Genomic DNA, 18119 nt, shown 5'->3' with positions numbered 1-18119 from the left:
TTTATATGGGTACTCGGGGAAATGGGTTTCATTGGCTGAAGCATCTTCCTCCTGGTCTGCTAGGATCTGTGGGATGGTTTTGGGGTGAGGGGACCTGCACTATTTGCTTGTAGGGGAGACCTCAGTGATGAGCTGAATGAGCAAAGCTCCCACCAAGACCATGGGGGTGCACACAAATTCCTGGTGGGATCCCCTTCCTTTGCTGGCCCATGCATTAGGCATTAGGTATTATCTCCCTGAAGCATGAATAATGCCACACACATTCATGTCATCCTTTTCTAGGATGATCTCCACGTCCCAGACTTGCCCCTGATACTTTTATGAGTGATGAATAAATGATAAAACAAGAAAAACCTCTCTGGTGGCTCAAGCCTTCTTTATTAATTCAGCAAGCAGTGGATCATCTCCAAACCCAGCTCATCCCCCGTGCTAGGTCAGTGTCTTCTACCCTGCAGAGCCACATAAGCTTGGTTTCCCAGGGGTCTCCTGGAGCCAAAGGCATCCAGGAGGAGGGGAGATGGTGCTCATGCTGCTCACAGCCCCATTGCCCAGCCTGCCAGCAGGACACGGCACTGAAGGCCCAGGGCTTGATTCATCCAACCTCCTGCAAACCATCTCCGTGAGGAACCAGGTCTACGTGGATGGGTGCATACACCCCACACCCCTTTGCTCCTGCTCCAAAGGGAGAGAGGCAGCTCATCCAGAAAAACAAGGAGCCACGTACAGCCTGAGCCCCATGTCTCACGCTAACACAGCCCAAAGTTTCTCTGCTCAAAGGTGTGTTTCTCACACCTTGCCATAGCTCCAGCCAAAGTCTGGCAGGTCGAAGCACCGGGAGCAGGATGGTGGGAAATAAATTCAGGCATCTGGGATGAAACAGGGATGGGAGATCCACTGGCCTTAAAAGCCTGAACCTGCTGGGAGGTGAACAGCTTTTATTCTCATTTGGGTGCAAAAAGAGATCAATAGGCAGCAAAAAAAAACCCCATCCACCCCCTCTCAGCTCATGAGCCACAGCGAGTGCAACATCCATCACTATAATCTGTATTTAATAGCTCTGAAGGAATACCCGTTTCCATCTGCAAAGCCCTCCAACTATAGATTTCCTCTGGGAATGAAGGACACTGGGGGACATCTCCTTTTTTGCAGCAGTGGTCTGTCCTTCCCTCGGCTACCAAGAGCTCAGGGTCTTTACTGAGTCCCTGCTAGAAGGGGAAGGCCAACAGTTGCACACACCCCATCCATGCTCCTTGGAAAACCTTTGGACAGGACAAGTCCCAAGGTGGAATTCTTTTACCCATGCTGTGGGAAGCAGTATCACATCCTCCCTTTGGGATGGGTCTCCTCCTGAATTTTTAATTTTTATACACAACTTCACGACCTAAGATGAGAAAAATCATTTCTGTGTCGGGCATGGAAAAGAAGTGCACTGTCAGCACTTTTTCTCTAGATGGCTCATCCAAAGGCATCCATTTATTTACCAGGGTGCTTTTTCACTGGAGTGTTAAATACTGTATTAATAGGGGAATTGAATGCTTCTCTGGCAATATTTAAGAAACATCTCCTTACCTGAGACAGCACATGCTTCTCTAAGGCTCATTAAGCAACACCAACTTCTCGCCACTCATCCCCAAGAAAATGATGTTATCGCCGAGCCCGCAGCGCAGAGGCTCAGATCCCGCTTGCGAAAGCATTGCCAGGGGGGTTTGTCTCACCCGCTGTGAGTAACGATCGTAAAATGACATTGAAACGTCACCCCAATTCCCTCGTCCCCACGCCATGCTTCGGCTGCGCATCCCGAAGAGAAACGAACCCCGCTTGACTAACGCAGGAAAAAAGGGGAATTGCAGTTTCAGAATGATATTGCTCATTAATTTCCCTGGCTGGAGACAACTTCTTAATGCCAGGTAGGGTTTTTTTAAGCAACATCACCGTTTCGTTTCAAATCTCTCTTAAACGACTTCTGAGTCACCGCGATAAATACTCCCTGCGCTTTCTTTCTGCTTCAGATACCTTATAACTGCTGATGGATAAATTGCTCGAGTTACCCAGGATAAATCACGCAGGATAGCCAAATCTGTAATTAAAATGTCTCTCAACTCCTCCATTAACTCTGACTTAGCGGGACCAGATGCACTGTGGCTGCAGGGAATAACCCGCTTGGGATTTGGCTCCGAAAAATGGGTTCTGGGAGGGAGAAACTGGCTCTGAATGTGCCGACTCCATGTGGTTTACTTGGGAATACCATGGCACTCTTCATCGCCCATCAAAAGGATTTGGGTACCAGGATCAATGGCACAAGTGGAGAGTTTTTCACGGCCTTTTTTGTTGCCAAAAAGGAGCTTTTGAGCACGCCAGCACTTTGCATGGGCTCTGACGTGCCCATAGCAAACTCCCCGAGCAGAGCTGGCACGGAGCTGGGTGGTTTCTCCATCCCAGTTGTTGCACTAGGAGGAAACCAAAGGGAAATACAATGAAAACTGGTTGTTCACAACTAATTCTGGATTTTTAGACAGATTTAAATCTTTTTTGGATGTTGCTTCTCAGGAAAAGCTACAAGCAGAGGTAGAAAGAGATTTTTAAAATTCCTTCTGCCTAAGACAAGCTCCCCCTCAGGCTCACAGCCCTGGCCTCAGGCCTTTGCTCCTTGCTTTCATCAGCTGAGCAGCAGGAAGATCCAGCCCTGGGGCTGTTTCTGGGCTCTGCTTTCCCAGAAAGTCATGTATTATGTTTTCAGAAAGCAGCTCAGCCAGGTTGCTCTGAGCTTTCCAGCTGAATTCGGGTCTGGCCTGGCAATTTGGAGGCCAAGAATTGAGTATTTGGGGACAGTGTAGGAGCCGGATCCTGCTCATCCTGATGAAGAGCACATCACCCACGGAAACAAGCTCATGTAGAAAATAGTGCTTCTTGCAAATCCTTCATCTCTGGAAAACAACACTGACCCACACCACAGGGCAGGGGCACCCATGGGTGCTGGGCAACTCTTGGGTCCAACCCACCTCACAGGGTTTCCAGAGCATCCCCGCTGCCTGCAGGGACACAGCCCCATCCATGAACCAGGGCAGGACAAGGGGACAACAGGGACAAGCAGCAATGCCACCCCAGCACTGCAAGGGCATCACCCATCCCATCCCATCATCCAGCCCATGCAGTCCTCAGGGGGAGGCCACAACACGGCTCAGCATCTCTATCCTCCCCACCCTCCAGAATTAGGTCAACAGAAGAAGCAGGAGCCCTTTATTTATTATTGATGGGAAGAATCAAGCTGCCATCGATCGGCGCTGGGGAGAGACTCACCCCAGCGCTTTCTGAAATAACCTGACAAATGTGATTTTTATATTGTTTTCTACCCATCAAGGGTGTTTGAATGAACTCACAGCCTCGCCTGCTCCCGGGAGGGATGAGAGCAAACACAAGCAAGCTCCGGCAGCTGAGCTGTTGCCAGGTCTCAGGGCCGGGTCCTGCGCGCTCTGCATCCATGTTAAAACCCACTTTCCCAGCTTTCCCAGTGCCAGGTTCACTGTTACCCAGGAGCGGGTGGAGAAGGATGTTGGGGCTTTTGGGAAATGGAAAAAACCCCGCAGAACCACAATGTCATGGCTGACCAGCCTTGTCTCTGCCTGGGTCTCACCCACAGCATCTATAAACCAGCGTGTTGGATTAAGGAGACCTTGAAGAATAGGATGAATGACTTCCTCCCCCAAAAAGACCCATCATCTGGACAGACCCAAAAGCAGAATGGCACCAGGGGACGAGGGGACAACTAAGCTCCTCCTGGAGTGCTTTATCCCGTGCCAAAGCATCCACGCCGGGACAGCAGTGAGCAGCTCAGCCCCAAGTAGAAGCTCACAGTTCAGTACAGCTCCTCAGCCTGAGCCAACCTAATCAATATTTTCCCTGGGCTGATGTAGCTTAATTATGATTTTCTCCCTTGTCACACTCAGGATCTCCCTTCCCTGCATGGCCCAGGCTGCATTTTGCAAAAAAAACCCCCTCAAATCTACCCAGAGAAATACCCCAGAAAGCTCCCAGCTGGAAGAGACATCCCCAGGGATGCTGGCACCATCTCAGGACCCTTAAAGATGTTCTGGACATGTGGACAACTCATCCTGCTGCCCATCAAGGAGCTGGGGGTGGTTAATGGCTTCATTCCCCCAGCCCAGCATCTGGGTGCTAAATAATATTAATGGTACCTTCTGGCACCTCATTAAAAATTGCAGCAGTGCTTAATTCAGGCTGTAGATCAAACCCTCTAAATGAAATCACCATCCATCCCCTCCCTAATCTGAGTTTGATTCCAGCATGCTTTCCCTTTGCTCGCTTTTAGAAATATTTTTCTATTGAAATGGAGAGCCTGGCTTCATGCCTGGGGAAGGACAACTAAAAATAATCCTCTGTGGGTGATTTAGGAAGGTCCCTTCCCCACCAGCCCCCATCAGACCCCGCTCGCATCCCATTGATGGGATTAACCAGCCCGAATTTTGGAGCGATCTCAGATGGATGACGATGCCCCTTTGGGATTTTGCTCTTCATTCTGCTGCTTAAGGTGCTAAAAGAGGAGGGACGAGGGGAGGCATCTTTCAGTTGCTGAAGCAGTTTTCTCCCCGTGCTGCGTGATGGATGACGGTGGCACAGTGCAAGGTGCCACAGTGGCGAAGGGGACCAAGAGACAAACAGGACTGGGCTGAAAGGGGAACACAAAGGTTTCACTCTGGGAATTTCAATATTTAAACTATTTACAACCAAAGCTGCATTCTGGAGACCACGCCAAGCCTTGAAAGCATTGTCCAAAACAACCCCCAGATTTATTTGTCAAGGCACAAAAATCCCCTTCAGATTTTGGATTTTAAATAACAACGAAAACCAGAAGAGCCATAGAGGGGCACAGAGGGGACTTCTCCACCCACAACAGCAGGACCAGAGACACACACCCTGTTCACCCCAGGAGCCTGGGTGCCCCCACGCACCCTGCAGGTACCCAGCAGTGGAGGGAGGACCCCCAGAAGACACACCAGGGCAAAGACCCCCGATCCCACAGGAAACACGAGGGCTCAACCCCACGCACTGGCCAGGTCTGCCCCCACCAGTGCTTTAGCCCCTAAAGCATCAGCTTTGTCACCACGGGGAGGACAGGGGGGCTTCACCTGGCCGGCAGGTCCCCCCAAAGCCCTGCCTTTTGACCCCCCTCCCTCAAAAAAATCCCCCGGGTTAATTCGAGGCAGGCGATAACTGCCCCGATGGGATTTTGCATTTAAGGCAAAAATAAAAGTCCAACAGGAACCACAGTGGTGCAACATGAAAAAATAATCGTCCCCATATGTCCCCAGAGCGGTGCAGCCATCGGGGCCAAGAGCACCAAGCTCTGTCCCCCTGTGCCTGGGGGTCCCACAGGTCCCATCCATCTTCCCAGAGCCTCCTGGGCTCCATCAGTTGCTCCCAAGAACCTCGCTGAGCCCATCACCCCTCTCAAGGTCTCTAGGCTTGGAAAGGGCACTGAAATTTGCCCTGGAAGGCACCTGGAAGGCGGCTGGGCTCGGCTGCAGCCATGCAGGAGCAGGCACAGAGGGGGCCAGTGGGAATGGTCGACCCTGGTTGCTCTCAGCCCCACGTGGGGATGGACAGACGGACAGGGAAGAGCCTCCACCCCACGCACACCGTCCCCGGGAAGGATGCACCCATCTTCGGGGCTCGCCAGGGATAAAGAGACACAGCCTCTCTCCAGCCCCAGGGTGCCCCAAAGACGTGGCCGGGGGAGGAGGGTGACATGGCCTGGGACAAGGGGTGGCAGCAGGTCTGTGCCCTCCCCAGGGGACCCGGAGTTCATCCCCACTGGGGACATCTCAGCTGGTCCAGGGCACAGGGCGCTGCTTGGGGGTGTCCCAGCTCCCATCAATCAATCTCTTGCTCGTTATCTGGGGAGAAAAAGAAAAAAAGACTAAATAAAAATTGGTGAAGACATTAAAAAAAAGAGTAATAATTCACGGGTCCAAATTAATGGTCCAGTTAATTTGGTCGCTTGCAGCTCTGGGCCCTCCTTGCCCTGGAAAACTGGGATCCCCACTCCCAGGGCTGATGCCACCGTCAGGCAAATACAACCAGGTACATGTAGATGTGTTTTTATCCCTCCATCCATCCTTCTGGCTAGAAAACCCCCTGCAGCCAGCAAACCCTGGGAGATGTTATTATTCAAGGTTCGTTTCTGCTGAAAAAGTGGTTGATGAGCAAGCGGGAGATGTCTCGCACATGGGGTTAAGCAAACAGGCTGCATCAGGGATGAAAAGCCAAGGGGCTGGGAAGCCGAGCACAGGCTGTGGAAGCTTGTGAGGGGGAGATAAGGGCATGAAGGAGGAAAAAAAAAAAAAAGAGGAAAAGCAGAGTCGATGCTTTGCTAGAAGTGTGAAGGGGAAGGAAGAAAAGGCTTTTAAAAACCTATCAGGGTGGGGGGGAAAAATGGCACTAGAGAAAAAACAGGGCTGTAAATAAAAGAAGATGGAAGGGTTAAATTAGCAGCGATTCACCAGCAGCAGAGGCCAAGTCTCTGCCTTTAATAAGAAAGGAAATAAATTAAAAGATTGAGATCTTGGGAGAAGGATGAGTCGGGGAGGAACGGGGCTGACCAGGCATGGAAAGTGCTGGAGCCCATCACTGGGCTGGGATGGGTGATGGGCTGGTGGCAGCATCAAGCCAGGAGGTTGGGAGCAGTTACTAAAAGGCAGAAACTGGAGCTGGGACTCTTAATTCCTATGAATTTCCACCAGAAATTTGGTATTGGGCTGCTGGTGGGGAATTTTGCATGGGGAGGGATGAAGCTCACGCTCTCCGCAAGGCAAGGACAGACCCCAGCAATTCCCCTCCTGTTAGGAAACTGATGGCAACGCTCAAAACACCCAAATTCCTTGCAATGACCCAGGTTGGTGGCACAAGGCTTTTCTCAGCCCCGAGCTGCCCAAGAAAAGGAAGGATAAGAGAAGAAAAGCCACGTCAGAGCTGTCAGTCACATTGCTCCATTGCTGCTGGGAGACAGGAGCAGCAGCCAGAGCAAGCACAGCCAAAACTGGAGTGCAAATGAGTGCTGGGAAATTATTGATCTGGGAAAATTTGATTGAAAACTGAGGGGAAAAAATGAAAAAAACTGAAAAAAAATGGAGGGGGGTAAAAAAAGACCCCTACAAAAACCCAGTGATGGATGATGGAGATGCAATAGATGTTTTACACTTAGATCTGAGCATCATCTCCAGCATGCTTAGGAAGAAACCTTCACCATGAGCCAGCTCACGGTCCTACGCTGCTGCCTGGCAAACGCACTCACCATCTTTGCTCTCCGCACTCTTCAGCGGCTGCAGAGCTGTGAAAAGCAAACCAGCACATGGTCAGTCCCCACCGTGCAGGACAGAGGCTTGCCTGGGAATGCTTCCCCAAAGGAAACAGCTAAGAGCCCCATTTTGGGGAACCAACCCCAACAATTGCACCCACCAGTTTCCATCGCAAACCAACCCCTGGTCCCTAAATCTCCCCGGCAGCGAAGGAGTCGACATTCCAAGCAGGTTTGCTCCTGCACCAGCAGATAAAGGCAATCACTGGGCATATAATTAACCCGTTTGATGACAGCAGAGCACCACAAGTGCTTTTTTATTAAGAGATAGGGTGGCTTATCAGGGAGCTGCCAGCCTGAGGGGGTGCAGCGAAGAGCGGGCAAGCACGGGGAGGGCTGAGCACTGGAGGGTGCAAAGCACGCCAAGGTGTTTGCTTGCGTAGGGGACAGTGGCATGAGCACACTTATAATGCACTCACATATATAATAAACAAGTATCATGCACCCACCTGTCTTGGGTTCTTCCCCCTCCTCATCCTGCTCCTCTGTCCCTGCAAAAAAGCAAGCCAGAGCATTGTGAAGCATCTGCCAGGCTTCACCCCAGCGCCCACCCTGAACCCCACAGATTCGTGGATGCTTCTTGGATCACCGCTGTCCCCAGCTGCTTGGAGCCACCCACGATCACCACATATCTGCTCAGGACCAGGCGCTGCCGAGCTACTGGCAATGCTCAGGGAGGAGGTGACTGGTACCCACCTGCACCCAGCAACCCCCTCCAGCACCCCACGGTGGGTATTTCCCCCAGCACAAGGTTGTGTCGGGGTGGCACATCCCCTACAAGCAAAGCAGAAAAAGCCACAGCTCTGGGCGATGCAGCACAGCCGCTCGCCTCCCTATTTATAGCACAGCTGCCATCTGGAGCGGCGCTCAGCGAGGGGCTTAGCGGGGAGACCACAGATCCCCCGGCATCCCCAGGACACCCCGTCGGCACCGAGGGATGAACATCCCCTTCTCCCTCCTGCAGCACCCACCATGCTGCCACGCCATCCTGGAGCCCAGGAGCTTTGCACCCCATGGATAAGATCTGCCATGATGCTGTTCCTGGCCAGAAAGACCAGAAAAAATTGCTGCTGCTGTCTCCCGTGCTCATGGGCAGGGTCTCTGCCTTGTTTCTGGCTACTAAGAGTCACAGCAAAAGGTTATTTCTAAGGGTGTGAAGCCATCGGGCTGGGAACTGTGTGCTGATGCTAAAGGACTGATGTCAGCTGGCCCGGGGCCATGGTTGAGCATCATGGCACTGCAAATCCCCTGACTAAGGAGAAAATACTCTGTCACAGAGGGAAAAAAAATGTTGGTTTTTTTTTTTATATATCCTGCAGACAAACCCCTGGGATCTGCCAGGGAAAACCACTACTGGGGACACTCAACAGCCAGGCATCGTGGTGGTGGCATCGGCACCGACATCCTCCCCGGCATAGAGAGCCCCCGGGAGGGAAGCTGCGGGTCCCAGCCCCACAGCACAATGCTGGCAGGGAAAAGCTTTGGCAGAGCAAGTGCCTCAGGAGTCAGGGAGAGAAAACAACCAGGGAACGCCACTCTGCAGTCATTTTCAGAGCACAGCAGCTTTTTTAAAGCAACAAAGCCCCCCTTTTTGTGCAAACACCTCTTCATAAGAAAAAAACCCCACACATCAAATAGAAGGATGCAGAAAACAAGAGTGTGGAGCACTTCTCATGCTATTTCTGCGTGTCAAAGTGCTTGGCATTTCCACGGTGGTAAGTGCTAGAGGCACCTTCTCGGAGGAGATGCACCACACACACCCAGTTGTGGGTACCAGACATGCAGAGGATGCTTGCAGCATCAAGGTGAAAGGCAGAGACATGCTGGGTGGCAGAAGAACTAGGTGTATGTTTGAAAGAGCCTCCTGGAGTGATGCATGCAGCCAGCACAGGCTCTCTGGCACAGATCTGCTGGTGCCTGCCAACCTTAGCAGCTCCAAGCATCCCTTCATCCTTTAAAAGATGCCACCACCAAGGCAAACCCGTGGTGGTTAAAATTTGCGCCAGCTCCCCCCATCCATCACTCTCCATCTGTCATCCCTGGCAAACCCCATCCCTTTTAGTGGAAGGTACCCGCCACATTACCTGCATTTTCCTCCTCTTCCTCCCTGCTCTGGCGGATTTTCTTCTGGCACACATACACCAGGACAGCGAGCAGCCCCACGACGCAGATGGCAAGTCCCACCGTCAGCCAGAGTGCCACAGCGGGGAAGGCAAGGTGTTGGCCTTGAGGGAGGGAAAAGATAAATACCACCACGGTGAGCATCGCTGCCCGACCAGGGGGATGCGTGCCCAGCATCCAGGACCCCATGGTGGCAGGGACATGTCCCCATGGAGGGAGTCAGTGGCAACAGGGGTGGCTTTGGAAGTAAAAAATCATCAGTGCCTCTAATTATGGCCTCCCCCAGCAGGTCTGGATCCAGTCAGGGAAGCACCAGGTCAAGTCACTCCCTAAAATACTTTGTTAACCTTTTAAATAATTGCACTAATAAAATCAAATGGCAGGCTGACCCTTCACTTGCTAAGAAGCTCAAAAGCAGCATTAGATGATGTTCCACCCGCTCCCTTTCCCCTCTCATCTCATGCCACGAGGTCAGGAAGGATGGGGACACCTTCCCCAGGGTCTGGGATGGCCTGGCAGGGACCACCAGGGCATGGGGTCCCCAAGTGCTGGGAAGCTGATTTTTCCCCATAATATTGCTCCTTCTTTGAATAAAGTCTTGCCCCAAACCCTGTCCCTGCACTGACGTCACCCCAAGGCTGATCATTTGCTCGTGTGCTTGGGAGCCCAAGCAAAAGCCACCGCTCTGTCCCCGACCAGCATCCACATGAGTCTTCCTGCAAGAGTTGGATGCATCCAAACAAAAAGTTTATCCTCCACCCAGGGACCCACCTTCCCAACCCAGCAAGTGATGTACCAAGGGTAATTAAACACCAATTAATGCTACCAGGGAGCTCACAAGGTTATAAAGAGCTCCAGAAGGGCAGCGAGAGGAGCTTGGAGTGGAGCAGTGAGGCTGAAGGTGCTTGATGAACTCCTCCAGCCTGTATTTCTGAAGCAGGATTGCTGCAGCTGGGATGGAGAACCCCAAATTGAGAGCATCTCATGGCCACATGCTTAGGAGAAGACAACTACCATGCCAGCTTTCTGGGGTGGTTTAGACTGCAATGAGGCAACTAGCAAAGCTAAAGACTAAGAACTAAGGATGCTGGTTCCAACTGGGAAGCTGACGGGGGGTGACAGGAGAGGACAGCACAGCCTCAAGACACCCTTGTAGATTCATGGGGAGAGAGGTAGAGCGGAGATACGGGCTAGCAACCCCCAGGGTGGCTCTGTGCCACGGATCCCGGTGCCACCACAGTCACCTTCTTCAGACAGTCCCGTGGGGTTAAAAATGGCAAACTAAACTTATTTATGCAAGCAAAATAAAAACTTAATCATAATTGATAATGGTGTGATTAGACCAAAGGACATTAACCAGAACATCTACTACACCGTATAAAAGCTATAGCTATTATTTATTATAATTATCATTCCCTAAATCAATAGTTCAAAGCTAGCTTGATAGGCAATTATTTTATAGAGATTGATGTTACTCACCCATGTTGATGCCTGTGGGTAGCTCTCTTCCGCTCAGCCTCGAGGGGTAACCTTGAGGGGTGTCCCCGCTCAAGGGAGGAATATCCAAACACACTCCACAGGGAGGGGGTGTGTTAGAATCCCTCCTGTTCCAAAGCAGGACTAGGCTTTTATAGTATAAAGTGATTGACTGACAGTCATTTGTTGCCAACCCAAATCTTCTAGCTCAGCAAAACACTGTTTATCTGGGTTTTTTTCCCCTCTTCCTCTTTCTGGGAACACCTGGTGTCACATCTTACCCCATAACATTTATTCTTGAGGTTATGGTTGAGGCTAATCCTCAGTGTCCTTCAACGCTAAGGTGAGCGTGACCCCTCACATCTGGTAGTTTTCCACCAGAAGGCCCATATGAGTGGGGTGAAGTTTGAGACAATGTTCTTACTTTCCCCCCACTTAGGCAGAGCATCCTGCTACACAGATTACCCATCCCTTCCTTCCCCCAGTTTTGGCCCTCGCTGGCTCACCCGTGATGGTGACGGAGGCGTGGGTCTCCTGCTGCAGCACCGGGTTTCGCACCAGGCAGGAGTAGGTGCTGCTGGGCTCCACCAGCACCTGGAGGACACTGTGCACATCAAAGAGACCTTCCTCATTGGCCACCTGGGACGTGGTGATGTTTTCAGTGATGTTGCTGCCCCGGCTGTCCTGCCAGAGGACACTGGCCTCAGGGTAGCCGCGGGAAGCGTGGCAAGTCACAGCCGCCAGATCTCCCGGCTTCAAGTCCTTGTTGGGCTCCAGGTTCATATTGGGCTTGGAGTAGGGAGCTGCAAGGGAGAGGACAGCCGGCATGAGGCAATGGAGAAGACCAAAGGATCAGGAGAAACCCAATGAGGCTGGGCAAGCCCCAGGACAGACTCTTCCAGCTGATCAGACCAACCAGCTGAAGCCTCCCCAGCTTGGTTCATTTATGCCAGGCTTCCAGGTGGCCTCTCAACTGAGACCCTCTCCATCGTGGCAGGGAAGGGACCACACACCCCACAAGCAGTATTTTGGGAGATGCAGCTGGTCAGTCTCTAACAGAGAGTTGAATTATTGGGGAGACCACAGCAAGGATGGAGAAAGAAAGACGCTCCACAAAGGACCAAAGCATGATGGAGAACCCTCTTCTTTGGGGGATACATGCCAGGGCACCCCAACTCTCCATCTCTCACCTGCCACCTGCAATGTTACGGCCGCACTGCTGTAGTCCCGGACCCGGACAAAGCAGGTGAAGCTGCCCTCATCCGAGATCTCCACACGCCGGAGGAGCAGGGAGACATTGCCCTGGGCCAGCTGGTCGTAGAAGAGGGCCGTACGGTTGGCGTAGCCCCCACCCTGGTCTGCCAGTTGGTCCTGACCACCGGAGAAGCTGTGGACCAAGCGCTTGGTGTCCGTCAGCTGCCAGATGAGGCTCAGGTCATCGAGGCTGAAGTTGGCCTCTGGGGAGAAGGAGCAGCGCAGGGTGGCATCTCGGCCAAAAAGAGCCACCACGGGCTCATCCGGGACCTGGATCTCCATGGCACCTGCAGGAGGGTGGCAAGGGTAAAAGCATGTGGTGGTGAGAACCTGCAGAAGCACCTCCTTAATTCTCCATCTGGATAACATCTACGTAACTTGAGAGATGCCCATGGGAGGGACCTGTGGGCAGATAGCATCTCAGGACCCTCCCCAGCACCGACCCCCAGCCAAGCCCACCCTGCCAGCAGGGAGACAGTCCCACATCCAGCACCAAACCTGGGGCATCGCTGCCCTCAGCTGCCAGCTGCGGCCACGGGCACCGAAACCTGCATCCACCCAGGACACACAATCTAGTTTCTCCCCACGGGGAAAGGAGGTCGGCGGGTGACGGCAGCGGGGACCCAGTCCCGTGTCCCCGGGTCGAGCCAGCTCTGGGCAGCACCGTGGCTGGGCTGGAAGGCGCTAGATGGCACCAGTGCTCCAGTGCGATGCCAACCAGCGTGCCACGGCAAGCTGCCAACCTTGTCCCAGTGCCATGGCACCGTGCCAACTGCATCGCTGAGCCACAGCGGGATGTCAACCCTGCCACCGCGTCAGGGAGCAACGCCAACCACGCCAGGGCTACCGGACCCTCCTCCTGGGGTGCCTGTTGGCAGCAAGCAGCAATGTCCCCCAAAACAGACCCAGGGCACCACCAGTGCTTCATTCACCAATTCCTCCCAACCCCTAAACGGGGAGGAAAAGGGGAAAATCCTTGCCTCAGACCAAGGATTTGCTTTGTATTCTGATCTCAACACCGTTGCAGAACACAGCAAAGCCATTAACCAGAGCAAATACCTCCCTGGGGACAAGGGCAGCAATGAGACATTAAATTTCAAGCAAGAGCTCAAGCAGGGAGGATGAGGAGCTGCGGGAAGGAGCCGGGCTGGAGGAGACCTGCCAGGGGCTGCAGATGGGCAGACAGGCAGGAGAAGAGTGCTCGGGCAGCCTGCCTGGCTCTAGGCAGACTCGAAAGCATCACATCTCCCTCTGGCTAAAAATAAATAAACACCAGCAGGTTTTAGGAGCATTACCCAGCCTGGCCGGAACTGCTGCTGGCTGCTGAGCATCCCAAAAGGATTCAGTGTCAATATCTCTCCCAGGTTAGGGTGCTGCAACCCCGGGGGGCCAGGAGGTGCAGCGCATGGGGACACACCCAGATAAGTCAGAAAGCTTCAGGATTTAGTCCTCCCAGGGCTTCGCCATTCAACTGTAGCGCACGGGAGGTGGTGTCCCCTGCTACGAGGGTGGCCTGCATGTACCAGAAGCCATCACACCCACGGGGTGATGCCCTGGGCAGCTGGAGGCCCACAAAACCAGGAGAAACACCTTGTGGATGCAGCCACCAGGAACCACAAGTCAAAGGCAGCTTTGTCAGGATGAATGCGGCATGCAGGATATCTCCTTCAGAGTGGTGACACACAGACCACGCCAGCCCCAAAGCCCCCCCCGCCCCACTCACCTGCCAGGCTGAGTGCCAGCACTCCCAGGGCAAGCAGCGGGCAGCAGGGCATCCTTGGCATGAGCAAAGGTTGGCTAAGAAAGCAGAAGCGAGCACGGCCCCAGGTGACCTTTTCACGGGGAGTCTTCTCTCTCACCACAAGTGCCCTGAGCTGGGGAAAAATAGAAGAAAACTCTAAGATGGTGCTGGGAACCAAGAGCAGAGAGCAAGAGAGGGCAGGAGACCAGCATCCCCCAGGGCATCAGGATCCCATGCCAGCCGTCCCCTCCAGCTGCCACATGGCAACCAGAGCACCCACCCCATCGCAAAATGCAGGAGGGGGTTTGCCTCCAGCCTGGCACCGGCCAAGGAACCGGTGCATTCCCTGCACGGGGGATGTGACGGACCCGGAGGCAGCACTTGTGCCGGAGGCGCTGGCTGGTGCCCAGAGGAGCCACGTGAGCCTCTTCCCTTCCTCGCTGCTTCTCCTCCCCTTTTGTTTCTTTCTTTCCCAGTTTTTCCCTGCAGCATTGGGCTGTTACATCCCTGTCCTCCAAGAGGAGGCAACTCGCTCCTGGTGTCCAAAATGGCTAAAAAAGCAAACAAAAGAGGTTTGCAGATTCCTGGCTCCACCAGCAGCTCAAGGGGTGTGAGGTTCATCCCTGCTCACCACAGGAAAGTCTCCGGCATGAGGTTGCCCCAGAAAATGAGGAATAAAATCAGAGGATCTAAGAGCTGGCTGTGGGGAGAGGCGAGGGCAAGCTGCCCGGAACCGCTGGCTACCGTGGTTTGCTTCCCGAGCATCCCTCCCTAGCCGTGCCAAGAACTCACCAGGCCCCTCGTGACCCGCGTTCCTCCCTCAGAGCATAAATGAGCCCCAGATATCGCAGCCAGTGCCGCTGCTGCCGTGTCCCATCCCTGTCCCAGCACATCCCAGAGCCCCGCTGTCCCACCTGGAGCCCTTAGTGCCGACGGTTTTCAGTGCAATAAATCGTTTCCCAAGCTGCAGCAGGAACGACTTTGGCTGTTGGTGCCTTCCTCCTTTAACCCCCTTTACTCGAGGAAATGGCAGCCCCGAAGCTCTGCTCAGCTCAGTGCCCATGGGGGAAACAGAGACACAGGGGGGGTGGAATTGAGGCCCATGAGAGGGAAGAAACTGAGGCATATGGCGGTGTGGGGAAACTGAGGCACACAGAGGAGGGGAACTGAGGGGGAAACTCCGCCCCAAGAGCTCTGGGGAAGCATCCCCTCTCCTTCCCTCTGGAGCACAAGGCTCCTTTGGGGAAAACAAATTATGCAGCTTGTTTTCTTAAACCAAATCCCTGACTCTCGCCTTTCCCCAAGCAGATGAGCCCAGAGCCAGCCCCGTGCCAAACCCCAGGCAGCTGGGAAGGGAGGGAGCCACGGTGGGAGAGGGTGACAGGGCATCGCTCAGCTGCCCAGGCACGGGAAACCGTGACTCATCTCCCTCACGCTCAGCCTTGGAGCTCTTGCCTTTTCCTGGTGATGCTAAAATAAATTATATTTTTATAGGTTTCGTGACCTATGAGTCCTGCCAGACCATCTCAGAGTGTCACAGGAAGGGGTACCCATGTCCCCAACCCTCCTTTTGCAATCAGGAGTCTTTCAGTGGGTCTCTCACCTCTCCATGCCTCAGCTTCCCCATCCCTGCAGGGTGAGCCCCAGCCAAAGGACAGGCTCTGCCCCAGACCGGAGCTTTTGTCGCAGGTGGGATATAGAGAACCCCACAAACACGTCCCTTGGAAGAGGGATGCCCTCGTGCGTGGCAAGCCAGGATGGCTGAACCCTCCAGAAACCCAAGGAATAATTAAATCCACTGTTGCAGCAGGACCCCAGGGACCATACGTCACCCGTTCCCCATTTAATATTTACTATCGTGCAGCCAAAACGCTGCTTTTTTATAATATCTAGATTCTCAGCTGTCAGATTATCACCCTGACATGGCTGGAGGTGTGAAGAAAACATCCGCTGGTCCAGGAAGAAGCCCTCACCCACCAGTCCGGGTCGGTCCCAGCTTTTGTGGGTGCCAGGGCTGAGGCCCCCGCTTTGCTCCTCTCCTACCCAGGGTTTGTGCCAGCGAAGAGCCCAGCTCTGCTCTAGACTATTTTTAGTCCCCGCTTAACTTCTCAGCGCACAGCAGAAGCTCCCCCCTTTGAAAGGCAGGACCCTGCAGGAAGGAGGGGTGGAAAAAAAGGGGTGCAAGGCCCAAATCCCAGGCTGGGATTTGGGGTGCGATATTTGGCGGTGGAAAGGAAGGGATGAGTTCTCCTTTTGCTCATCCCGAGGAAAAGGGAAACAATCACTTCCCCCCGGAGCTCGGGCTTTTTGTCCCCCGCGCGGGGTGGGGTTTAGCTCTACACATTACATTTGGCATTTTAAATCGGACGGATTTAGGAGCACCCGGGGCCTCTGGGGACACCGCCCGACACCGAGAGCCCCCCGAGAGCCTCCCGCTCCCCCCAGCAGCAAGAGGAGGGGACCCCCACCCCGGACACCGGCCGGCGGTCCCCGAGCCCCCACCCCGGCCCCGGCTCTGGCTCTGCCCGGCTGCTCCGGGCTCGGGGGGAGCCTCATTCATTTCGCCCTCCCGGAGCCGTCCCGCGGGAGAGGAGACGGGAGCGGCGGCTCCTCCCCGCCCCAGGGCACCCCCCGAGGGCCCCGCGCCCCGCCACGTCCCCAGCGCCGCCCCCCGCCGGGCCGGGCCCCGCCGCGCCGGGCACTTACCGGAGAGGCGGCGCGGGACAGGCGGGAGCGCGCGCTCCGCCGCGGGCGGGCCGGTCCCGGGGCGGCGGCCCCGGCCCCTGATTGGCTGCGGCCGCTTCCGGCGGGGGGAGCGGGGGGGGGGGGGCGGCGAGAAGGAGAAGGAGGGGGAGGAGCGTCCGCTCCCGGGCCGGCCCAAGGCCCAAGGGCTGGCGCGGAGGAGGGAGTGGCGGGGATTGGGGTGCACGGAGCTGGGAGTTGGGGAGCACAGAGTCAGGGATTGGGGTCTATGGAGCAGGGAGTTGGGGAGCACAGAGTCAGGGATTGGGGTACGTGGAGCAGGGAGTTGGGGAGCACAGTCAGGGATTGGGGTGCATGGAGCGGGGAGTTGGGGAGCACAGTCAGGGATTGGGGTGCGTGGAGCGGGGAGTTGGGGAGCACAGTCAGGGATTGGGGTGCGTGGAGTGGGGAGTTGGGGAGTACAGTCAGGGATTGGGGTGCATGGAGCGGGGAGTTGGGGAGCACAGTCAGGGATTGGGGTGCATGGAGTGGGGAGTTGGGGAGCACAGTCAGGGATTGGGGTGCATGGAGTGGGGAGTTGGGGAGCACAGTCAGGGATTGGGGTGTGTGGAGCGGGGAGTTGGGGAGCACAGTCAGGGATTGGGGTGCATGGAGTGGGGAGTTGGGGAGCACAGTCAGGGATTGGGGTGCATGGAGTGGGGAGTTGGGGAGCACAGTCAGGGATTGGGGTGTGTGGAGCGGGGAGTTGGGGAGCACAGTCAGGGATTGGGGTGCATGGAGCGGGGAGTTGGGGAGCACAGTCAGGGATTGGGGTGCGTGGAGCGGGGAGTTGGGGAGCACAGTCAGGGATTGGGGTGCGTGGAGCAGGGAGTTGGGGAGCACAGTCAGGGATTGGGGTGCGTGGAGCTGGGAAGCACAGAGTCAGGGATTGGGGTGCATGGAGCAGGGAGTTGGGGAGCACAGTCAGGGATTGGGGTGCGTGGAGTTGGGGAGCACAGAGTCAGGGATTGGGGTGTGTGGAGCAGGGAGTTGGGGAGCACAGAGTCAGGGATTGGGGTGCGTGGAGCTGGGAAGCACAGAGTCAGGGATTGGGGTGCGTGGAGCAGGGAGTTGGGGAGCACAGTCAGGGATTGGGGTGCGTGGAGCGGGGAGTTGGGGAGCACAGTCAGGGATTGGGGTGCGTGGAGCGGGGAGTTGGGGAGCACAGTCAGGGATTGGGGTGCGTGGAGCGGGGAGTTGGGGAGCACAGTCAGGGATTGGGGTGCGTGGAGCGGGGAGTTGGGGAGCACAGTCAGGGATTGGGGTGCGTGGAGCGGGGAGTTGGGGAGCACAGTCAGGGATTGGGGTGCGTGGAGCAGGGAGTTGAGCACAGAGTCAGGGATTGGGGTGCGTGGAGCTGGGAAGCACAGAGTCAGGGATTGGGGTGCATGGAGCAGGGAGTTGGGGAGCACA

General features: G+C 55.0%; 1 protein-coding gene across 2 annotated transcripts; it reads right to left on the bottom strand.

The window, feature by feature from the left end:
* Window positions 1-4783: 4783 nt before the first annotated feature.
* Window positions 4784-16723, bottom strand: CD276 (CD276 molecule). 2 transcript variants are annotated; one of them, XM_074837159.1, is made up of 8 exons: window positions 16671-16723; window positions 13947-14097; window positions 12160-12510; window positions 11476-11772; window positions 9457-9597; window positions 7822-7863; window positions 7310-7345; window positions 4784-5912 (listed from the first exon to the last, which is right to left on the bottom strand). In XM_074837159.1, exons 2-8 carry the CDS (start codon window positions 14005-14007, stop codon window positions 5890-5892), a joined length of 951 nt encoding a protein of 316 aa, XP_074693260.1. In that variant the 5' UTR covers window positions 14008-14097; window positions 16671-16723; the 3' UTR covers window positions 4784-5889. The 2 variants fall into 2 exon arrangements, with proteins under 2 accessions (XP_074693260.1, XP_074693262.1); XM_074837161.1 differs by lacking the exon at window positions 16671-16723 and adding an exon at window positions 14245-14306.
* Window positions 16724-18119: the final 1396 nt, after the last annotated feature.

The sequence above is a fragment of the Strix aluco genome, chromosome 12 (genome assembly GCF_031877795.1).
Source record: "Strix aluco isolate bStrAlu1 chromosome 12, bStrAlu1.hap1, whole genome shotgun sequence".
Classification (NCBI taxonomy): domain Eukaryota; kingdom Metazoa; phylum Chordata; class Aves; order Strigiformes; family Strigidae; genus Strix; species Strix aluco.
The sequence above is the reverse complement of the archived record's forward strand: the minus strand, read 5'-3'. Positions and strand labels throughout refer to the sequence as shown.